This window comes from Exophiala oligosperma (assembly GCF_000835515.1).
Source record: "Exophiala oligosperma strain CBS 72588 unplaced genomic scaffold supercont1.3, whole genome shotgun sequence".
Classification (NCBI taxonomy): domain Eukaryota; kingdom Fungi; phylum Ascomycota; class Eurotiomycetes; order Chaetothyriales; family Herpotrichiellaceae; genus Exophiala; species Exophiala oligosperma.
In genome coordinates this window covers 2,179,654-2,202,393 of record NW_015622820.1, presented here as the reverse complement: position 1 = coordinate 2,202,393, position 22,740 = coordinate 2,179,654, and the positions used below count along the sequence as shown (strand labels likewise).

Below are 22,740 nucleotides of genomic sequence, written 5' to 3'. Positions count from 1 at the left end.
TACGGCTGAATGAGAAGTCCGGCCAAATAGTATATGTAAGGGATGAAGCGGGAGAGGAGACGTTCAAGTGTTCGTTCCTCGGCGAATGGTCAATCATTTATCCAAGGTAAAGAGCTGTTCTCCCCTGGGTGGCCATTGAAGCCATGATCCTTAGTAAACGAGAGCAAATCCGGGGTTTAGATTTTCAGTGTCCATTTAGCGAGGCTCTACGGAGTACGATACGAGGACTCATCTGGTTCTTCGCCTAATAAACCGAACGTCCACTCGGTCTTCCTCCCAGCGCTCAAGTCCACCCAGTCTTCACTCGCCGTAAGTCTCGACAGACCAGGAGATTCGGACATGTCCACCAGCTATCGGCTGCCGTACAGCGTAGAGGGCGCTCGTATGCCGGCAATTGAAGAGGAGTCGAGTTTTCGTTATTGTGTTTAAATATTTATTAAAACTTGCTTCTTCGTCTCATGTCCGCCTCTGTCTCAATTACGGCCTTGGGCAAAGTCATATCAAGATCTTTAGGAGCGTTCGTCAACGGCAGATCAACCCATATCAGAACAATGGCCACCAACGGGGTCAACGGAACGAATGGTGTCAATGGGACGTACTCTAAGCATGACTTTTCTTCTTTGAAAGTCAACGAGTCACGACTCATGGACGCAATACATACCGGCTGCAAGTATGGTGCTGCACATCGATATGGAGAGTACGTACACCCTAATACGTTTTGACCCCAATGTTCTCGAACTGAAAGCATATGTCAGCCATCCGACCGAGACTGGCATGGCCAGATTAAGCTTGAACGACGCGGACAAGCAGATCCGAGACTGGTTTCTCGCGACAGCCGAGACGCTGAACTGCAAAACCAGCGTTGACCAGATGGGGAACCTCTTCGCTGTACGGCCTGGTAGGAACTCTGAGGCGCCTCCGATCATGATGGGATCACATCTGGATACGCAACCAACCGGTGGGCGCTACGACGGCATCTTGGGTGTCAACTCGGCTCTCGAGGTTCTCAAAGTCTTGCACGAGAACAACATGGAGACCGAAGGAAGCATCGGTGTAGTGAACTGGACCAACGAGGAAGGCGCCAGGTTTCCAATGATGGCCGTATCTTCCGGTGTATGGGCAGAAGCAGTGCCTCTAGAGACAGCGTGGAACCTTGCCGAGGTCTCCCCTTCCGGCGAAGACGGGGAGAAGCGGACGATGAAGCAGGAGCTCGAGCGAATTGGGTACCTGGGTGAACAGCCAGCATCCTACAAAGCATTTCCCATGGCTTGTCACTTTGAGGTGCACATTGAACAGGGGCCAAGTCTCGAGATTGAGAAGAGAAGGGTAGGGGTCGTCAAAGGTAGGTTCACTCAGGCACGAGTGGGCTAGTTTCAGCTGACGCCCCGTAGGAGTGCAGGCTTTTAAATGGTTTGAAATAACCGTCAAGGGCCGTGATTCTCATGCTGGAACGACTCCTTACCATGCTCGAATGGACTCGATGCTTTGTGCCGCAAAGTTGATTGTCGAGTCCAACAAGATCTCCAAGGAACATGGAGGCCTGTCCACGACGGGTATAGTGACTGGTCAACCCGGTTCGATCAACACCATGGCTCATACGGTAACCTTCACGCTCGACATTCGGCACACCCAAGACGACAAACTGGCCGAGATCGAAAAATCATGCAGGACCGCCTTCTCAAGGATTGCGGAGAAAGAGAGCGAGAAGGGATGTAAGATCGAATGGAAGGAATTAGTCGACAGCCCTGCGGTCAATTTCCATGCCGACTGCATCGCCGCTGTCGAAGCAAGCGCCAAAGAAGTGGTACAGGAACTACCCATGACCGCCGACGATGGCCAGCTTTGGAGATACATGATCAGCGGCGCAGGACATGACAGTTGCTATACAAACCGCCGATGCCCAACCAGCATGATCTTCACTCCCACCAAGGACGGCATCAGTCACAACCCCGTAGAATATTGCAGTCCAGAAGATTGGTGAGTGCCATTTACAACTATGACCACAGGCGAATTTTGCTGACAGTAAGTAGTGCCATTGGAGCACAAGTCCTGCTCGGGGCAGTGCTGAGATACGACAAGATGCGGGCCGAACGAGGCGATTTCGCTTGAACAGTCTGTCTTCCGCTTCTCATCGCTCAATTACATCTCCCATTCACGAACGACCGAGGACGAGATACTCGATTTGAGATGAGGAGGAAAATACAGTAGATCTGTACGCCTGTCCCTTGACGGAGTCAACGTGTGAGCGTGTTGAAGAGCCTGTAAGAAATCTTGGTAATCTCATTTTGTTCTATTTCTGTTAGTACATTTGGAATCGACTTCGCCGTTCGCTATGCTGGAAAAACAGCCTTGGACGCAGCTCCTGCTGGTACCAAGAGGCACCGATGATGGTCTTATGGTATTCACTTCGTATAGCACCTGGAATGATGTTGACATCTTTATTGCTCCTAATAAAGCACCACGCCCCGCCGAAGTGGACGACTTCGCCCCGACCCCATAGAAGCCTGATACTGAACAGCATCACTATCACTCAAGGGCTTAAGCTGCTGCTGCAGGGTTCCCCGGCGATTTCTCCTCTTTAGGTTGTGGTTTTGGTTGGGCAGGGCCAACATGTGCTGGTGCCTTGCCATCTAGTTTCTCAATCTCTTTCTCCCACATGGCCAAGTAGTGTCTCATTTCTTCTTCACAGTTCCGCTTGTCATTTTCTCTGCAACCTTTCAGGTTCACAACAAAGTCTCCTTCTTGCCACATACTATCGTGCGTTCGAAGGTTGCCATCTCCATTACGCACCGGTGGTGTTGCGTAGTTGTACGAGTTGAAACGCCGTTGCTCTATCAGGACGAGCTTGGCTAGGATCGTGGGATGCCACTGGACAATATGTTCGAGGGCATGATTTTCCGCCTTCTGAAACGAGTATGCTCGGTACAACGGGTCAAACCAGGCGTCGAGCAGATACTGTGCCCAATTGTCTGGAGTCGAGGGCGTGAAGGGAGTATTGCGGAGGAGGAAAGAGGTGTGGGCGAGGTTGTCCATATCCTGTGACAGGATCAGGTGCGTTCGAGAAGGCCTCAGGTGGGAAAATGTGTGTATCACCGAGTCTGGCGGTACGACAGGTATGTCTTTCAGCATGAGCGATTCGAGGGGTTGCAGGACGTGAGACTCGAGCGACAAGGCAGGGTTCGTGATCAAGGCGTCGGCGGACAGCTGCCAGAACCATTCGCTCGACCGATGGTCTGTTAGCGCATGCCGGAGTGCTGGTATGACTGTCCACGAGGAGGGTGCTGGGTCGACCAATTTGCTGTAGCCCGAGACGTCGGTGTAGAAGGTTTTGTAGCCTGGCAGGAACCTTAGCATGCTTCAACTAACCTACATGGGTAGACCGGCAAATTGTTCATACCATGACGGGCAGCATAGTCTTCTCTATTCACCTTGACAATCTTCATATAGTCGTCACTCATGGTTTTGCTGTCGAAGATGGTGACCAGCACCACGTCCTGGTGGCCCTCGATAACAGCTGAGCCATCTTCAGCGTCTTCGCTCCATCCCGAGAAGCAGAAGCTCAGAGTCAGGTAGAATGTGAGGAGGCCAAGTACTATGTAACCTAGCAACTGTAACTGCCTTCGTCGTTTATAAGCGGCGGATGCACTGGCATTGGTGCGTGCGTAGAGGGGAGGCTGCGACGTCTTGCGAGGTGGTATCGCGAATTGCATCTCGTCTGGAGCAACGGTCTTAGTTTTGTGAAAGACTTCTCATTCTCGCATGTCGGGAACTGGAATGGCGCGCCTGTGCCTGTGCCTGTGCGTGTATGGAGGGAGGTGTGTTGGCGTTGGGCGTCTGTGAAGTCTGGAGGAAACTCGTATACGCAGGCAGGTCTACGGCTTGGGATGAAGGGGTGACATCTAGTGAATCTGTCACCTTGGTGCTCGTACAGGTCTGCCTCCGTAGCTGCGGACTTCTTCCTCAATACAACAAGGCTGAGATTGTTTACCAATTGCCTTCCACGTCTACGGAGTACAATCAGTTAAGACTCAAGAAAGGACTTGTTTTGTCGTGGATGTTTAATTACCCCAAATGATCAACAGACCATCCGTTCTCATACTCCGTACAGGTTGCAGAAGGGATTCCGGACACAAGCCGGCTAGGCATATCCGTATGCATGATATTTTTGGACCAAAACTTGGTTGTGGTGGCCTTGTACCTGTGATTTCCACTTTCTACTTCTATTCATGTATATGTAAGAGTATTTATGGCGAGCATTTGCGAAAACACAGGTTTCGATAGCGGCTGCGATAGGGGCTCGGGTGCATTTCACTTCATTCCTCCAAAATGTATCACCGACTCTCCCCAATGCCCTGCAGTGGCCCTCTCTTCACCAGATACCCGGCAGCATGGTAAATCGCTTCTTCTTGTACTTGTCTCCGAACTCTTTGCGATATCTCCGCTCCTTCTTTTTCGCCCATTGCGCCATTTGCAGCACGCTCACTAAGATGAAGATGAGAACACCCCAGCTTAGACCGCTAACGAGGTAGACTCCCAGCCATGAGATCGTTTCGAAAAGATAGTTTGGGCATGTAACAAGTCTGAAGAATGGTCCTTGTGGAATTCCACGCTCATTGCCCCCGGACGACCGGAGGCCCATCAGTGTCAGATGGGAGTGCAGGTTCCCGAGCTCGCCAATGACGTAAAGGATTAAGCCCGGATACATGAGAGCAGATGTCGGGCCTGCTGCTGCAGCAGACGATGGTGAATAAATAAAGGCTGCGATCAATGCTCCCGAAAGGGCCCAGTAGTGAAAGCTGTTCTTGAAAACGTTGCGGAAAGGCATGGTGGCAGCCGAGAAACGGTGAACAAAAACCGTCTCCAGCTCTCTCTTGACGAAGTGTAGGCAGATGAGCCAGCAGAGCAATGTCTGAGCTTGCGAAGCATTCTGAGGGGCTGCAGGGTAGATGTAGGGGCGAAGGGCGAGCCACAGAGGATGTATTATGATCGGTCCAGCATACTCGATAATGAAAACGGTTTGCCATCCAATTTGCGCTCCCAGATCCTTGACATATATCGTGCTCTGATCCCGTAAGCCAGTCGCATACACTGTGGTATCTTTTGCATTCGGGATGACACTGCCGTCCGAGCCTTTGGTGACCCGCAATTGGTGAATAGAATATTTGCTGTGTTTAGCGAGCTCCGAGTATACTTCGGCCGCCGTTGTACTGCTGTCCACGCTGAGAGCGTCTGGGAGTGTCTTTATGGGCTTCCCTACAGTGTTGTTAGCAATGAATGAAGTTGCCGTTGTTCGTCAAGCATACCTCGAGGACGCACCTGTAGTGTCACAGGTTTGGAAGTCATTCTGGTGGATATGACCTGGGAATCTGGGAGGCGATCTGAGGCTCAATTATGAGTCTCCTTGTTGTAGGTAATTGCCAGGTCCCGATGTTCTGTATGAGGCTGTGAAAAAAGTGTTGACGCGAGGCGCAGAGGAGCTACTGTAATAATGTGGGCGTGTGACAAAGCTGCCAATCGCGGCATAAGCCGTCGCCCGCAATCATCTTCGTGCGCAGTACAAAGATCCCGAGGAGCCCATAGACAACAACATGGCTACGCGTCACGTTCGCTAGGTACGTTCAAATTCTGCGTTAAAAAGCTGCCCTTCTTTGCGCGGCCCCCTTATGGAAAAATTGTGTGGATGAATCGGCAAGCCTCTATTAGACATGGCTTCTGGTGGCTTGATGTCTCGTCGAATGGCTTGCAGCAACGCTTGGGACTATTTGGTGGCGCCATCTCCAAGATCTCAGCCGTACGAGATACAAGTAAAGGGGCTGGCTGCCGATCCCAATGGGTAAATCTCATTCGATCCTTCCTCATTTGCTCTGCTGTTGTGGTATTCCCTGTGTTGTCCTTGCTGAACGCTTCAAAGTGAACCAAATCACCTTCGAGTTGACAATTGGAGCGGACATTCTTAATGCCATAGATTTCCAGAGTATTTCACAAGCTAACCGTCTCTTTTGACAATCCATTTCATATTGGTTGCGATTCCAGGAGTATTCAGTCAGCCAGAATGCCGTCTCCCTTCTCAAAATTGAAGCAAATGGTCTGTATTCCTGAGAATCCGCAAGCTCAAACAAGTGATCTCCCGCTGGGGTCAACCGCTCAATCGGATTCTTTGGTCAAGAAAGACGGTCGTGGTCGACAAGGCTCCGCCGACTCCAACATGTCTGGGTCAGTCGACGAGACTACAAGATCCAAACGAGTTGTCAATGTTCTCAGAGCCTTCAACCTCAGCAATTTGAAGACAGTTAAAGATGTCGCGCTCGTGGGAGTCGAGGGCGAGCCAATCGACGACAAAACCTATCTTATGGAACGCATCGTTCAACTCGCCGCAGACCTGCCCGTGACCAGCAGAACAAGCGCAACTTTAACCAATGCCTTTCTGAACGTGCTATGGACTGATCTTCAACACCCTCCTCAATCTTATCTAGGCCACAAGTTCATATTTCGCAATGCAGATGGATCGGGGAACAATATTCTATGGCCTCACCTCGGTGCTGCGGGGCAACCTTATGCTCGTACAGTTCGCCCACAGTTCTTACAGCCTGTGGCTCGTCCAGATCCTGGGATCATCTTCGACAGTATTCTAGCTCGCCAGAGATTCGAACCCCATCCCAATAAAATCTCAAGCGTGCTGTTCTACGTCGCCACCATCATCATTCACGATATTTTTCATACTAGCCATGACGATTATAACATCTCAGAGGTGGACTCTTATCTTGATTTGGCGCCACTCTATGGTAGCTCTGATGAGCAACAAAAAGCAGTCCGGACAATGGAGAATGGGAAGCTAAAGCCGGATTGCTTCTCAGACATCAGGGTTTTTGGATTTCCGCCAGGAGTGGGTGTCCTTCTCATAATGTTCAATCGGTTCCACAATCGCATTGCCGAAGACCTAGCTCTCATCGATGAAGGTGGGCGCTTCTCGAAGATCCTGCACTCGCCTAGGCATTCCAAGGACCATTCGGAACCGAGAAAAGACTATGATGAGGCCCTTTTTCAGACTGCCAGACTGATTACCACTGGGTTGTACATCAACATTATTATGAGGGACTATGTGAGAACCATTCTCAACTTGAATCGAGTCGACAGTGCTTGGAATCTCGACCCAAGGTCGGATGAGGGAAAGGCCATCTTTGGCCACAAAATTCCTGAAGCTACTGGAAACTCAGTGTCAGCGGAATTTAATCTTGTGTATCGCTGGCACTCATGCGTTTCGCAACGAGATGAAGAATGGACAAAAGAGGTTTATCACAAACTATTCGGAGAAGCCAAACCTACCAATATGGGTGAATTCCTTTCCAAGCTCAACAAATGGACACAAAGTCTGAGTCAAGACCCTCTTCAACGACCATTCGCTGACCTCAAACGCTCATCTGACGGCACATATTCTGACGAGGACTTGTCAGCCATCTGGACCAATGCAGTCTCTGACGTGGCTGGGAGGTATGGTGCAAGTCATGTACCTCCGATCCTCAAAAACGTAGAGATTCTAGGGATAATACAGAGTCGGTCATGGAACTTGGCCAGTCTCAATGAATTCCGACAATACTTTAAACTCAAGCCTTATGAGAAATTTGAGGACATCAATCCTGACCCTTACATTGCAGAGCAACTCCAGCGTCTGTACGGCCACCCGGACAATGTCGAGATTTATCCTGGGGTGGTAGTGGAAGCCGCCAAAGAAGCCAAGCAACCTGGCAGCGGGCTTTGTGCCAATTTTACGACCTCAAGGGCCATACTCTCTGACGCTGTGGCACTAGTGAGAGGTGACAGATTTTACACGGTCGACTATACTCCTGCAAATCTCACAAATTATGGATTCACCCGAGCCGATTCAGATCCTTCCATAGATTATGGCTGCGTCATGTACAAGCTCGTTCTGAATGCTTTGCCGAGTAGCTATCGAAGAGATTCTATATATGCACACTACCCCTTGGTGGTTCCTGAAGAGAACAAGGCTATCCTTACCAGTTTGAAAAAGGCACATCTGTACAATTTCGACAAGCCAGTCCATGTGAATACGCCCACCAGATTGACAAGTTTTGGCGCTTATAAGCTGATGATGAGCGACGTGGATGTCTTCCGGTCTACATGGCACCCTGAAACTTTCATGGTCGGCCGTCGTATTGGGTGGATCTCCAAGCAATCGCCCATTTTGGCAAATACCCTTCTGGAATCTGATGGCCTTGCGGAAGTCACCAAGAAGTTCTATTCAAATGTCATTGTTCGACTTATCAGGGACGAGGCTTACGAGCTTGCGGGACGACAACAAGTTGACATTGTACGTGATGTCTTCAATAAAGCACATTTACGATTTATTTCGGACATATTTCACATGCCCTCTAACGACCTAGATCTCTTGCTTTCCTCTGTATACACCTGTTTCAGCACAACACAAGATTCTGCTTACCAGTTTGCCACATGTGCGAAGCTGCAGAAGACCCTTCGCCACCTTGCTGAGTCTCTGCAATGTCGCGTTGAGACTGTCAGGACCAGCAATGCTGGATTACATTCACATTCCGCTAGTGACCTTGAAAACTACATGACCACAGCAATTCGAGCGTGTATCCATATGGGGATGCCATTTGAACAAATCGTATGGGACGAAGTCATCCCTGCTGCTGCCGCCCTCTATGTGAATCTTTCACGGCACTTCGCTGAAGCTTTGAACTATCTTCTTGGACAAGACCAGGAGAAATTCTCCGAGATTCCACAAGACAAGATTCGTGAATCTGTCAAAGAGGCGATGAACAAGCTCTCCCCTACGACATTCGTCAGGGAAGCGTTGACTTCATTCTCCCTGGAGGACGGAGGCCACCAAGTTGAGATTTCTCCGAGACAACATGTCATCTGCGTCGTAGTAAGTTCCACTCTATCACGTATCTTCATCAACTGCTAACTCTCACAGGAGCACGAGGACATTTCACCAGCTGAGTTAGGAGGGGAAGCAGGCCTATGTCAACTACTGGGTGATTCGGCGTTTTCTGCCGCTCTCGAAGTCATGACTCAGCTACAGGGATTGAGACGAGCAGATGGCCTGGTTGGAGAGCTCCGAACCCTACGGAGGAACGACTTGATCACGTATCTCAACAAGGAGGAGAGTATGAGCTTCCCACATCCTTTGTCGATGAAGATCGACTGGCAGAAACATATGATGCCAGAAAATCGCGTCTAGGTCAATCCAATATTAAATCTATCATGGGTACTCGGAGGCTGCGATGATGTCTAAGACTTGCAGGGTTTTGATCGTCGACGTTCGCTAGCCTAGATGTGCGAGACAATGAAAGACTTGGTGCCCTTGGGTTCTTGGGCCGATGGTAGTGGCATGCCAAAAGAGTGATGTGAGAGGGGAAGGCAGCCTTCTATTGAAGGTCACTTGGTATGAGAATAACAGGCAGCAGCACTCCGTAAAAGGCACCCTCAGAATGATGCCTTATATGCTAAGGCACCTCAGGTAAAGTAGATAATGCTGTTAAATAATACTGGACCAAATTCACCAAGCCTCGTGCGCCAGGTCGGTCAATATGTGTCAGTTTACCTAAGGAACCTACTTGAAGCAGTGAAACTAAGAGGGAGGAGAGGGAGGCTTACCAAGGAAACGGGGCAAGGCTTGATACATCCGGGAAAATTCACGAGGCCACCTGCATTATTTTACGAGGCTTACCCAGGCGTTTTGTGGCTATTGGGGTTAGACGTCATTTTCAAAATTTAGCCCTGACGCCCGCGAACCCGCATTATTGCATGCGCTTCCTTATTTCCAGCACCTTCACTTAGCAAACCATCCGATCGATCAATCGCTCTCACTGCACACAACACACATTTCGTCCTTTTCGTCCTTTTCTCCTTCTCACTGCTACTGTACACAACTTCATCTGCAGTATTAATATCAGTACCGTTCCGAAAGCAAGGAGTTCGAGGTCAGTACACCTTTCCTGCCGCACTTCTCTAATTACAGTGAGACTTTCTTGCCCCGGACCTTGCATTATCACATCTACCTCCCATCTGTGGCCACCGGTCCAAATCGTCAGAGTAGACCAGGAGTTTGAATCGAGATCCTACAGATTTAATCTCCCTAAATTTCCGAGCCGTCGTCGCACTCTGGTGAACTTCTCAGGCTGAACGAAATTGCACTTTCTTCGATGCAGCCTATGCTGCAACACAGCGGCGTTCAGTGAAGATGGGGAAGGTTACGAGGAAGCCACAGGAGAAGCACAAGGTATCTTTGGTGAGTCCAACTCTCAGGCCAAAGTATGGCGTCCATACTAATTCTGCTGCGATAGTCGCCTGCGGTGTCAGATCTCGTCCAGAAAGTTTCCACCGTCCCTCTCGCAGATCTACCCGCCCTCTTCAGCGGCTGGTCACAAAGATGGCCATACCCTCGTGGCGATTTGAACAACTGGATCGAACCTCTTGATCGATTCGACAGCATCCTCCAATCTTTCAATGCGAAATATGGCTTGGATAAAGGTCCACAGACCACCTCATTTGGTATCTCATTACTTCTCGAACAAAGTCCCGGAACCGACGAGAAGAGATTGAAAGAGCTAGGGTTTGGACCGGAAGGTGACAGAGAACTGGTGGAAGCGATCCTGGTCTTCTCGAAGCTGCTGGTTGAAAAGTGCGCGAATCGTACAGTCTACAACAGCACAGATCGCTTAAACGATCTGCTCAACACCACGTCTTTGTCCCTTCTTCATACCACTCTACGCATCACTTTCTATTTAGCACAGCGGTTCGCCGATAGATCTCTTGGATCGCGGCCGTCGGCGGGCAAGTTCTACGACTTTGATCACGAACGTCTGCAAAAGTTGGCGGCGCCCTTAGGACAGCTACTGCCATCAAGCAAGCGCGGCACTCTATCTCCGGTGAAGACAACAAAGTCTAAAGAGAAAGGAAGCCATGTTACCAAAGCTAGGCGAAGCTCTGCCACCGTCAGCCCCAGTGACTTCCGCTCCTTGTGTAAGGATGCATCGAATCACAAAGATGGCGGGAAGACTGCGTTCGTGCCTGACCGAGAATGGCAGACGTGGGCGTATGTCAAGGTTACGTGGTCATCGCAGAGCTCCGAAAAGTACAGTATTGCAACCGAGGATTCTTCCGATCTACCAGACGCTCCATCGACGCCTACCCCTGCTAGACGATCATCTGGGCTCAGCAGATTAGATACGAATAGTCCACCAAATGCACACTCTCCTGAAAAGGTGGGTGGACGGCAGAAAGCAGAAGGTGATTTGCATTGTGTCGAGTTCACCTACACAGAACTGGCGAGCACTTCGATCGAATCCATCCTGCGGGATCAGCCTGAAGAAATGCCGGCCAATTCACGATACGAGCTGCTGCACCAGCTTCGTGTCGCGTACGGCTTGGTGACTTCGGCAAAGACTCGGAAGGAGCTGCTCGCTATTCGATTACTCGCCATCATGAGTCTCGCCAATGTTTTCAATGATGAGGTTGACTTTTCTCAGAAGGTTTTCCCGAGCGAACAAGGAATGCACAAGCCTCATGAGTTGATCCAGCAGCTTGTGAGTCTAGCTCATGACGCGAAAAAAGGACAATCCTCTGTGTCTTTGTACCTCCAAACCCTCGCAATGGAGACCATGACCTATCTGGCTCATTTCAAGTCGTTCGGCTCTGAGATTAATACCGCTTTAGGGGCTGGCTCTTCCCAAGGCCTTCTTTCTCAATTAATCCTCAAAGGCTTGCACGACATTGCTAAGGACCACGACAGCACCGATACTCCAGTTGGGGATGAATGGCGCGAAGCAATTTTCTCTATGCCTCGGACCCTGATCGAAGTAGCTGGTCATCACGGCCGGTCGAGTGAGGCTGTCATCGCTACTACCTTCATCACCACATATTTGTCTGGCTTCGATATCACAAGTGGAAAAGCTCTGCGTGTCCATTTGCAGATGCTTGATTTTATCAAAATGTTCTTCCACCATTTCAAGGATGGCCTCACGACCCTGCTGGCAAATAATGCATACGAACATATTAGCAACCTCTTGAGCAAATTGGTGCATAATGCTTGGTCCATGCTGCAGGACGGCGAGGGCATTCCGGTCCAGTACAAGACTCGCGTTACAGACTATGAAATTCCATATATGCACCAGCAGATCATTCGCTCCATCATTGATATGATCAATGACATCAGTACTCACCAAGGTGCTCAGGCAGATCGTGTCTTGAGAAGCCTGGTCGACTCCCAAGCACTCCTCCGAGCCTTCCGTCTCGTCACTGATCATTTGACCGCCTTCGGTGCACACACCTGGAGCGAAGTTGTCAAAGCGATATGTGGGTTCCTCCATAATGAGCCGACTAGCTACACTGTCATCTCGGAAGCAGGCATCATACAGAGTCTCCTGGAGACCGTTACCGTGGGCCAGAAACCTGAGGATGGTCGAAATCCGAGGTCCGTGTCGTCCCGGCCTGAGAATCGTCCACAAGGCATACCACCGGTGCAAGATGCAATAGTGAATGTGTCTCAGGCGTTCGGTGCTATATGTCTGACAAATGCTGGATTTGATCATTTCAAGGCCTCTGGGGTGTTGGAAAAGTTCTTCGAGATTTTCGAATCGCCAGCACATGTCAAAGTGTTGACTGATGCCAATGTTTTCGCGCTTCTTGGATCAACATTTGATGAGCTCATTCGCCACCATCCTAACATGCGAAATGCAGTCATGAGCGCCGTCATTGTTATGATGTCGCGCGTGAGACATATCAGCAGAGCTCTGTCTGTCGATTTTGGTGCTGGCCCCAAACTCTGGCTCCCTTCTCAAGAGCCGCTGGCACCTTGTGGGGGTCGGGAGGCTCTTTCTCTTGAAATCGCCCCCCCTCCAGTATCAGAAGATGGGATCACTCCTCCACCTCGTGTCCTCGAATTGCCTAATGACAACAAATTGACTGTCGAAGACTCGATATTGCCGCCAAGTATCGTATCCGAGGCCCCGAGGGATCAAGACAATAATGGTCTCAAAGCAAACGACTATGTTAGACCTGCCGTTGGATTCTTGGCCACTTTCTTCGAAAACCAGAGTCTGTGCAACATCTTCTTGGAACACGGAGCCTGCGATCTGGTTCTGGATCTTGTGACTCTTCCAAGCTTACCAGTCTCAAATGAACCCTTCGACAGGATTACTGGGATGTTTCAGGAAGTGGCCACTGCCGTACACATGATGGCAGAGTGCAAACCTCACATCGTCCTACCTACCCTGTTGGACCGCGCACGTTTCGCGTGCAGTGAGCTGAGACATTTTGCTCAGTGTCAACCCAAAGATTGGTCAAGCTACTTTGGGAAGTTGGTCAACCCGAACCCCGCGTCTTCCGAAATTCCATCTCCGAGTCAAGGCGTCGAGACTACGGGAACCCAAGTGGTTAGGGCCTTGATGACTGTTTTCAGCATCGCTCAAGTCTTGGCTGAAGTATTCAATGCTCCCATGTACAACACGAGATCAACTCAAAATTTGCTGTTCTCTCAGGTCAATCTTGCAGATATCTTGGCTGAGATCGTGAAGGCAATGGGTGGAATCTCGGCCGCCTGTTACCGAGAAGATATTGCCATCCAGCTTGATATCCCTGCTGGCTGGGCTCTGGAAACGCGCCCCGAAAACTTCTCAACGGGTGATGATGAAGTGGACAAGATTTTGAGTGTTCGTGGGAACGGCATACAGATTCATAATGACCAAGCTTCGAACTCACCAGAGAATGATACTACCACCGCTGTCAACAACGCTCAATTAGCAAAAGACAAGCAAACTGCAGCGTTCAAAAATCTTCAAACTCTGCGCTATCTCCTTGTTGAGACCCCTGCAGCCATTACCGAGTTCCTTTGCCGCCTAGGACGTGGGATCACAGGGCGACGGCGTCCCGACACTTTCGCACGCCAGAAGAATGCCATGGCCGCGAGGGCTTTAGCGACAGCCTATCTTACCGAACTTCACCCCTACTTTCTTAATCCCGTGGCCACTGAAGAACACGTCACCTCTCGGTTTACATATTTGGTGATTGCATTGGACAATATCCGCCGCAGCTTTTTCGACGACAGCCATCCTACGTCCGGCCCGATATCACTGCCCGCTAGACAAAGCTTCGTCATTGAGGCCTTCCGCGATGCTGGCGGTGTCAAGAGCTTGACATCTATTGGAACAGAATTTTTTGATAAGCTGAAGTCTTGCAAGGTGGAAGAGTTCATGTTCTCTGCCAACACTGGCCTCAAGATTTGCCTCGATATCTTAGATGAATTCACCAACTCCAAAAACATCATGGACTCTGCTCAATCAAACACCATGAAGATGACCGACCCGAGCAAACAGGTCTGGTTCGTGCCTGGACAAGTCCTTGTGAACCTACGCACGGAAGCAATTCCCCTGACAAAGTTGATCTGGGAGAGTGAATATGCTGATCAGGCCTCAAATGATGTTGTACAAAAGTTGATCTCCATTCTGAATCATATTCAAACTGCCGACCACGAGACTGAAGCCATCCGAGACCGGAAAAGCATACCTAAGCTAGAGTCATTCTCTCCAAGAAAGTTGAGCATTGACCTTCAAAGAATCAACTATCTCAAGGACAAGGGCTATGATGAGAGTCTTGCCCGAGAGGCTCTGTACCGTGTTAATCCTACGCTAAACAGTAGTAACACCCCTGCAGAAGAATACTGCAAAGCTTTCAAGTCGAATCCGTGGCGCAGAAGACTCCCAATCCCAACCCAGGAAGGCAATCTTCCGGCAACTACAAATGATACTCCAAGTATCTCGAGCCCCATTTCCAATCCTTTGGCAGCTGCATTGATGGGCTCACCTGCCACTGGGGCTATCGAAGCTGCACTCGCTGAAGTCGCCAACAACGCCTCTGCTTCATATGAGATGGAGGATGTTCTGCCATCCGAACCTCAAGCATCGTCCGGGTCCGCATCAATTGGCAACTCCGGCCCGGCGACGTCATCTGCTATGGACCTCAGCAACATCTTAAACGATGATGGTGCTGCTCAAGAGCGTCAGTCAAAACACTTGTCTCCACCGTCCCCCGATGTACCCCTTTCCGCGCCCTATACTGTTGAAGAGCTCACTCGCCTGAGGCATGAACTCAGAGACGATCTTCCCGAGCGCTGCATCAACATTCTGCACAACCACCCCAATCTGACCTTTGAACTGTCCGACCTGATCTTCAGTGCATCCAAGGCCTCGAAGGAAGGTCACGAACAGTTTTGGACGGCAGTAATTGAGGTGCTCTTGGGAGGGCTTCTGTCAAATCAATTCGACAAAGACTCAAAGGAAGGTGGCAATGAAGCAACGGGAAAGAAGGTTTCCGCCAGTGCCCACCTCATCGCTCTACTTATCCAAGGTGGTGAAGTTCTCGATTCAACTCTTAATGTGTTTCAAGAGTCGTTCGACGGACTCCTGTCATTCCTTCGCTTACCAGCGTCGGATGGGCGGACAACAGATGAGTCCTTCCCATGGATAGCTCCGGTGCTGTTGATTGTCGAGAAGATGCTATCAAGGGACAGTGAGCCTGCCCAGGTCAAATGGAATACCCCCAATGACCTTGAGACTAGCAGCAGGGCAGAGCTAGTCCCTGGTAATGTCCTTGATTACGAGGTGAAGCAAGAATTATTCGACATACTTGTCAATATGCTTCCACGCGTTGGAAAGGACCAAAATATGGCCCTGGCTGTCACAAGAGTACTCGTCATTTTGACTCGGTCTCGTGACATCGCAACCCGCCTTGCTGAGAAACGCAATCTGCAAAGACTCTTCCTGATGGTCAAGCAGCTCGTCAACGGCGTTAATCATCGACTCCAGAGCTCCTTTATGACTATCTTACGACACATAGTGGAAGACGATGACACTGTGAAGCAGATCATGCGAAGTGAGATCAAAGCGCTGTTCAATTCTCGAAGCCCCAGAAATCAGCTCGATACAGCGGCCTATACTCGGGAGCTTTACTATCTGGTTCTGCGTTCTCCAGAACTATTTGTCGAAGTCACCAATGAAATGGTCAAACTCGCTTCATGGACACCTCATGGGTCTGGAGCCATTAATCTTGTTCTCAGAGAGAGCGAAGCTTCCAAGTCAAAGGAGCAGAACAAGGATGGACAACCTCAGCCGACTAAAGAAAATGAGGATGTTTCAATGCGACCTGCAGCGACCGCAGAGGTCATCGATGATTCTTTGGAACCCCGCAACAAGACCAAGATCTCGGAGGCGAGACCTCCGATAATTGAGAATCCTGATGGAGTTATTCACTTCATTCTTTCGGAGATGTTGACATACAGGAATGTTGAAGACAAGGAACCACCTGCGGAATCGGCCACAAAGCCGGAGCAAAGCCCTGATGAATCATCTCCACAAGAGACGCCCGAAGTCTCTACGCCCTTGCCTCAAGCACCGTCAAAAGCCGAAAAGCCGAAGTTCAAACTCGTAGAACACCCCATCTTCTCCTACCGGTGCTTCTTGATGTACAGCTTATCCGAGCTGTTACATTGTTACAATCGTACCAAGGTTGAATTCATCACTTTCAATCAAAAAGCGGACCCGAAGGCGGCGACGCCTTCGAAACCTCGGGCCAACGTTCTCAACTATTTTCTGGATAGTCTGATCCCTTCCGGTTATGTTGACAAGGAAGACTCGCTCGTGTTCAAGAAAAAGTCGTTGACCAGCGAGTGGGCAATCAAAGTGATAGTAGCATTGTGCTCCAAAACCGGAGAATTTGGCGCGATAGCCCCGTCGCCGCGTTATTCAGCACCCCCGCAAGTTGATGATGCAAACGACGAACCAGAACTTCAATATGTGAGGCGTTTTGCTCTGGAGCATGCCATGAAATCATACAAGGACGCTATCTCATCTAGTGACTCTCGGCAGGCTAAGTATAGCAAACTACTATGTCTCGCAGACATGTTCAACCGACTTCTGACGAAACCAGCCGTACCTGATGGGTCTGCCGGGTCTCAAAACCCATCCTACAAGGCTCTTGCACGAATGATGTTCGAAAAGAACCTCACAGCGGTCTTGACGAGCTCACTTGCGGAGATAGACTTGTCATTCCCCGGGTCCAAAAGAGTCGTCAAATTCATACTCCGACCTCTGCAGGAACTAACCGCACTTGCCACAACTCTCAGTCTCACCGAACCTGACTTCGTCAACTCCGTAAGCTCAAGCACTGAAGAAGATCTTATATCTTCAGCATCGTCTGTGTCTGACGTCGAAGAGTATCGTGAGGACACTCCGGATCTCTTCAGTAATTCCGCCTTGGGTATGTTAGATGGAGATCATGAGTCGGACTCGGATTCCGAAGACGAAGAGGAAGAGGACGATGAAGAGATGTACGAAGAGGAATACGATGACGAGATGGAATATGACGACGGCGTTGGCGGACCCAACGACGATGAGGCAGTCAGTGATGAAGAACTTGACAACGACATGCCCCCTGAGGGTGAAATCGAGGGTCTCCCTGGCGATGTTCCTATGGACATTGAATTTGTCGTCAACAATCCTCACATGGATATAGATACAGATGACGAGAACGAAGACGGAGAAGACGACGAGGATACAGACGACGAAGAGGACGATGATGATGACGAAGAGATCATGGTCGAAGAAGATGACGACGTACATGGGGGCGAGATCACTGGTGACGATGAAAACGATAGCCTCAATGACATACATGGCGACGAAGGCGAGTGGGAGGATGAGGAAGACGACGAAGATGGAGATAGTGAAGTTGAAGAACAAGAGATCCGTTTCGATGCCGACGAGATGCCGCTCGAAGGACACGGTGACCCCTCTGATCAAGGAGTCATCAGTGACCTCCTTCGCGTCCTTGAACACCACGACATGGAAGAGCCATCCGGTCACACCCACCATATCCCGGCCGATCTTATAGTCCCAGCTGCCGACAATGGGGATCCTGACGACGAGGACGAAGACGATGAAGACGTCGAAGATGCTGACGAAATGGACGAGAACGACGACATGGACTACGGCGATTTCGACAATTTCTTGGCCGACGCAGGAGCTGACGGCGAGCGCGTCATCTGGGAAGCGCACTTTCCGCATGCACGTCCACGCTCGCGACATTTTCGTAATTCCACCCATTTGTCCAGCTTCATGGGCCGTCGAATCGGAGGTCGGGAAGACCTAATGGCTATGGGCCGCCCTGGTCGTTTATCACAACATGGTCGACCTGGGATGGATGACGGCACGAACCCTCTCTTGAGACGACCTCAACAGGATCATTCTCATTCGCGACGTATTGACCTACTTGGACCCAACTTCCTCGTAGCCCCTGGAATGGATACCGTTTCTGGCATGCCAGGGTTTCCCCTTTTCGGCGCCACTCCTTTGCAGGCCATCATTCGTCAAGGAGACACGATCGAAACGGGATCCCATGGGGGAATGATCGAAGACCTTCTTATGCGCGTCGGATTGCATCGTGATAATCGTGACGCAGAGGGTCGGATTCAATTTCAGTTGACCGGACCACTTCCAGATATTCAAAATGTCTTGCGACCAGCCACGTCAGGTATGGCACCTCGCCATCACGGTCGAGAAAATTCGATTCGTCTCCATAATTTTGTCCCAGCCCTCACCATGACGAGATGGCAAGAAGAAGCTCGTCTTCTTTTTGGCAACACCTATGTTGATAAAGTCCAACGTGTTCAAGTACTCATCACGTCTCTTTTGGTCCCTCTTGCTCAAGAAGAGGAGAAAGAACGCCGACGCAAGCGTGAAGAAGAACAGAAAGCAGAACGTGAAGAGATGGAACGACGGCGTCTCGAAGAAGAGCGACGTCAGAAGGAGGAAGAAGAGCGTGAGGCTGCAGCGAAAGCTGAAGAAGAACGCTTGCGAGCTGAAGAAGCCATTACTGCCGCACGAGGACAGGACGAAAGCATCTCAGACCATGATGATGGCGACACTGAGCCAATGGAAGATGTTCAGGGCACCGAAACGAGGCTTCCAGAACAACCTGCCGAGGGCGAACGTTCTCAGTCACAACCTCGCGTCTACTTCAACATTCGAGGTCGCGAACTCGACATTACCGGCCTCGACATTGACACCGACTATCTTGAGGCTTTGCCCGAAGAATTGCGAGAAGAGGTTGTCATGCAACAGTACGCCTTACGACGCGACCAGGCACGCGAGCAAGGTGATGAGTCCACAGTCATCGACCCAGACTTCCTGAATGCTCTTCCTGAGGAGATTCGAGAAGAACTGCGACAACAAGAAGCCCATGCTCAGCGCCGACGCGAGAGGGAAGCAGCTCGACGACAAGCTGCTGGCGGCGCTGGAGCCATGCCACAGGTAGAAGAAATGGACAATGACACGTTTCTTGCGACTTTGGATCCGGCTTTTCGACGGGTCATCCTTGCTGAACAACCACCTGAGATCTTGCGCCAGCTTGACCCCAGACATGCAGCCGAGGGTCGCGCTCATGCCAGGCGCCTTTTCCACTATCCTAACGTCGGTGATCGCGAAGGACGCGACGGCAGAGGACCTGGGGATGGAGCTCAGCGTGACAACAAGCGATTTATTGTGCAAATGGTTGACAAATCCGGCGTGGCAACTCTTCTACGCCTAATGTTCATTCCACAGCAAGGATCATTGCGTACCAATCTTTGGCACATCCTCCGAAACATTTGTGGTAATCGTCAGACTCGCTTCGAGGTTATCAACCTTTTGCTGGTGGTTCTCAAGGAAGGTTCGACGGATGTGGGTGCTGTGGAACGGAGTCTGGCAAATCTCTCCCTGCGTGCCAAAGCCCCTCAGGGACAGAAGACCCCACAACCACTGAAGCGAACTTTGTCGGTGCAGCCTGGTGGTGGTCTTGCAGAGAATGTGACTCCTCTTGTCGTTGTGCAGCAATGCTTGTCAGCGTTGCAACAACTCTGTCAGAACAGCGTACACACTCGAACCATCTTCCTCCGTGAGATTGATGTCAGCCAATCCTCAAAGAAGGGCAAGGAGAAAGCCAAGTCAACGAAGACAGTCAAATATCCTCTGAATGACTTGATAGGTCTCCTGGACCGCAAGTTGATCGTAGAGAGTTCCAGCTGCCTACAGTTTTTGGCGGAACTTCTCTCTTCTGTCACCAAACCATTGGCAGTACTGCTACGCAAAGATAAGGAGGAGAAAACGTCGGAAGATGGAGAGCCTGCTCAGAAGGATCAAACCAATGAACCCCCCGCGTCTGTGGAACAGGCTCACGATCCACAAAGCGGTGAAGTTCGAGATGTCGAAATCAGGGATGCTCCAGCTATGACTCCAGCAAACAACGAGCCCACAACTGGAAGTGCCGCAATCCCGCAAACTCAAACACCAGACCTCAATGATGATCTGAACAGTGAGGAAGCAAAGTCGAAAAAACCATTCGAGCCACCAGCCATTTCAGAGCACAATCTCCAGCTCATTGTGAGAATTTTCGTGGCGCCAGAGTGCAATAGCGACACTTTCCACTCAACGCTGGAGACACTCTGGAGCCTTTCGTGCATTCCCAACACGGCAGTCGTCTTTAGCAAAGAATTGATCAGCCATGTCAAACATCTGTCGCAGTCAATCTGGACAGATCTCGAGGAGCTCCTGCCTCAATTGAAGGATGCTCAGTCAATTACAGATCTTCAGGCAGTGTCTTCAATCAAGTTTTCCCACGGAGGATCTGATCAAGTTAAACTCTTACGAGTTCTTCAAGCATTGGATTATCTCTCTGCGGCAAAGACAGACGCGGAGGGGACGGACGACAAGAGTGTTTCCAAGAGCATTCTTACAACTTCTTACGACACTCTTTCCCTGCGACCATTGTGGAACAAACTGAGCGAGTGTCTTACCACAATTCAAGACAAGGACAACATTACCGGCTTTGCAACAATGCTTCTACCTCTTATCGAGTCACTCATGGTTGTTTGCAAAAATACCTCTCTTAAGGATTCGGCGTTGGCTCGACAAGTACGCGAGCAACTCCCTGGAAGTCCAGCGCCCGAAACCATGGACGAAGTTCAAGAGCTGTTCTTCAATTTCACCACAGAGCATCGCAAAATCCTAAATGACATCATCCGCCAGTCACCGAGACTGATGCAGGGCAATGGCAGTTTCAGCTTGTTAGTAAAGAACTCAAAGGTACTGGACTTTGACAACAAACGCACCTATTTCACTAAACAGATCCATTCTCGCCTCCATCAACAGCGCCACATTCAGCCACCGTTACAACTCAATGTTCGTCGTGACCAGGTTTTCCAGGACTCTTACAAAGCCTTGTATTACAAGACTGCCGATGAGATGAAATATGGCAAATTGAACATTCGATTCAATGGTGAAGAAGGTGTGGACGCAGGAGGTGTTTCCCGAGAATGGTTTCAAGTGCTCGCTCGTGGCATGTTCAACCCTGACTGGGCTCTGTGGCAACCAGTCGCCTCAGATCGTACTACATTCCATCCCAATCCTCTCAGCTGGATCAATGGTGAACATCTTCTGTACTTCAAGTTTATTGGTCGTATCATCGGCAAAGCACTTCACGAAGGTCGTGTACTTGATGCTCACTTTAGCAGAGCAGTCTACAAACGACTTCTTGGAAAAGAACCCAACCTCAAGGATCTCGAGTCAATGGACCTCGACTACTACAAGAGTCTTGTCTGGATCCTCGAAAACGACATCACTGATGTCATCACCGAGGATTTCTCCGTTATTGAAGAACAGTTTGGTGAGGAGAAAGTGGTTGATTTGATCCCAAACGGAAGAAACATCCCCGTCACCGACGAGAACAAGCGAGAATATGTCAATGCTCAAGTCCGCTATCGTCTCACAACTTCGGTCTCAGAGCAGCTCGAAAACTTCGTTCGAGGTTTCCATGATATCATTCCCGCTGAACTGGTTGCAATCTTTGATGAGCAAGAACTAGAACTATTGATTTCTGGTTTACCTGAAGTCGATGTGGATGATTGGCGCGCTCACACCGAGTATCATAACTACACAGCGAATAGTGCACAAATCACTTGGTTTTGGCGAATTGTTCGTGGGATGAGCAATGAAGAGCGAGCGAAATTGCTTCAATTCGTAACTGGCACGAGCAAGGTCCCTCTCAATGGCTTCAAAGACCTGGAAGGAATGCAAGGAAACACCTTGTTCAGCATTCACAAGTAAGTCATCCACTGTCGTATACTTCCTCGCAGGTGCTAACTACTTTCCTAGGGACCCCAGTCAGAACCGCCTTCCTACCAGCCATACTTGTTTCAATCAGCTTGATCTACCGGCTTACGATGATTACGACACGCTCAAGAGTAGCTTGATGACAGCCATCAACCTTGGTGCGGATTACTTCGGCTTTGCATGAGTGCAATTTTAGAGTGATGAAAGGGGGTTGTTGTGACACTTAAATAGCATTTTTATCGGTGTCGATGTGTGGTCAGGGCGTTCGTTCGGAAAGTCCACCAGAGAGGTGGCAACAATATTTGCACTGGTTAGAAAGGCACAAGCGGGTGTTTGAAAAGTGCGAGGATGGTTATTTAAGACCACTGGCATGGTCTACGAGTAGCAGCATGAATACAAAGGAGACTTGTAGGAACGAGATGTGCAGATCTCGTTTCTCATTGCTTTCCCCATTTCTTGAATCGCCCATATCAATAGAAGAGCCTCTCAATAAACTATGAAAACTCCAAGATCGTTTCTATACATCTGTAGTCTAGTATGTAGCAGCAAACCTGACACTCTGCCT

At 50.0% G+C, this 22,740-nt stretch overlaps 5 protein-coding genes across 5 annotated transcripts; 3 read left to right on the top strand and 2 right to left on the bottom strand.

Annotated features, from left to right (window-relative positions):
- Positions 1 to 466: 466 nt before the first annotated feature.
- On the top strand, positions 467 to 2,418 carry PV06_03570 (uncharacterized protein). Its single transcript, XM_016404374.1, has 4 exons — positions 467 to 697; positions 756 to 1,342; positions 1,392 to 1,977; positions 2,031 to 2,418. Exons 1-4 carry the CDS (start codon positions 552 to 554, stop codon positions 2,107 to 2,109), a joined length of 1,398 nt encoding a protein of 465 aa, XP_016265379.1. The 5' UTR covers positions 467 to 551; the 3' UTR covers positions 2,110 to 2,418.
- PV06_03569 (uncharacterized protein) lies at positions 2,250 to 4,046 on the bottom strand. Its single transcript, XM_016404373.1, has 2 exons — positions 3,398 to 4,046; positions 2,250 to 3,335 (listed from the first exon to the last, which is right to left on the bottom strand). Exons 1-2 carry the CDS (start codon positions 3,708 to 3,710, stop codon positions 2,539 to 2,541), a joined length of 1,110 nt encoding a protein of 369 aa, XP_016265378.1. The 5' UTR covers positions 3,711 to 4,046; the 3' UTR covers positions 2,250 to 2,538.
- A 117-nt stretch (positions 4,047 to 4,163) lies between these two features.
- Positions 4,164 to 5,434, bottom strand: PV06_03568 (uncharacterized protein). Its single transcript, XM_016404372.1, has 2 exons — positions 5,304 to 5,434; positions 4,164 to 5,253 (listed from the first exon to the last, which is right to left on the bottom strand). The coding sequence occupies exons 1-2, from the start codon at positions 5,341 to 5,343 to the stop codon at positions 4,370 to 4,372; spliced, it is 924 nt and encodes a 307-aa protein (XP_016265377.1). The 5' UTR covers positions 5,344 to 5,434; the 3' UTR covers positions 4,164 to 4,369.
- A 481-nt stretch (positions 5,435 to 5,915) lies between these two features.
- Positions 5,916 to 9,459, top strand: PV06_03567 (uncharacterized protein). The gene is made up of 2 exons (XM_016404371.1): positions 5,916 to 8,905; positions 8,954 to 9,459. The coding sequence occupies exons 1-2, from the start codon at positions 6,053 to 6,055 to the stop codon at positions 9,218 to 9,220; spliced, it is 3,120 nt and encodes a 1,039-aa protein (XP_016265376.1). The 5' UTR covers positions 5,916 to 6,052; the 3' UTR covers positions 9,221 to 9,459.
- Positions 9,460 to 9,775: 316 nt separating this feature from the next.
- Positions 9,776 to 22,682, top strand: PV06_03566 (uncharacterized protein). Its single transcript, XM_016404370.1, has 3 exons — positions 9,776 to 10,270; positions 10,326 to 22,165; positions 22,218 to 22,682. Exons 1-3 carry the CDS (start codon positions 10,223 to 10,225, stop codon positions 22,357 to 22,359), a joined length of 12,030 nt encoding a protein of 4,009 aa, XP_016265375.1. The 5' UTR covers positions 9,776 to 10,222; the 3' UTR covers positions 22,360 to 22,682.
- Positions 22,683 to 22,740: the final 58 nt, after the last annotated feature.

Bases quoted from the DNA above. Each gene is read 5' to 3' on its own strand.
- PV06_03568 (XM_016404372.1), bottom strand. From the start codon at position 5,343: ATGACTTCCAAACCTGTGACACTACAGGTGCGTCCTCGAG. The intron at 5,254-5,303 runs GTATGCTTGACG...ACAACACTGTAG, and splicing joins ACTACAGGTGCGTCCTCGAG to GGAAGCCCATAAAGACACTC.
- PV06_03567 (XM_016404371.1), top strand. From the start codon at position 6,053: ATGCCGTCTCCCTTCTCAAAATTGAAGCAAATGGTCTGTATTCCTGAG. The intron at 8,906-8,953 runs GTAAGTTCCACT...TAACTCTCACAG, and splicing joins AACATGTCATCTGCGTCGTA to GAGCACGAGGACATTTCACC.
- PV06_03570 (XM_016404374.1), top strand. From the start codon at position 552: ATGGCCACCAACGGGGTCAACGGAACGAATGGTGTCAATGGGACGTAC. The intron at 1,343-1,391 runs GTAGGTTCACTC...GACGCCCCGTAG, and splicing joins AAGGGTAGGGGTCGTCAAAG to GAGTGCAGGCTTTTAAATGG. The intron at 1,978-2,030 runs GTGAGTGCCATT...GACAGTAAGTAG, and splicing joins TATTGCAGTCCAGAAGATTG to TGCCATTGGAGCACAAGTCC.
- PV06_03569 (XM_016404373.1), bottom strand. From the start codon at position 3,710: ATGCAATTCGCGATACCACCTCGCAAGACGTCGCAGCCTCCCCTCTAC. The intron at 3,336-3,397 runs GTATGAACAATT...GGTTCCTGCCAG, and splicing joins AGACTATGCTGCCCGTCATG to GCTACAAAACCTTCTACACC.
- PV06_03566 (XM_016404370.1), top strand. From the start codon at position 10,223: ATGGGGAAGGTTACGAGGAAGCCACAGGAGAAGCACAAGGTATCTTTG. The intron at 10,271-10,325 runs GTGAGTCCAACT...CTGCTGCGATAG, and splicing joins AGAAGCACAAGGTATCTTTG to TCGCCTGCGGTGTCAGATCT. The intron at 22,166-22,217 runs GTAAGTCATCCA...CTACTTTCCTAG, and splicing joins ACCTTGTTCAGCATTCACAA to GGACCCCAGTCAGAACCGCC.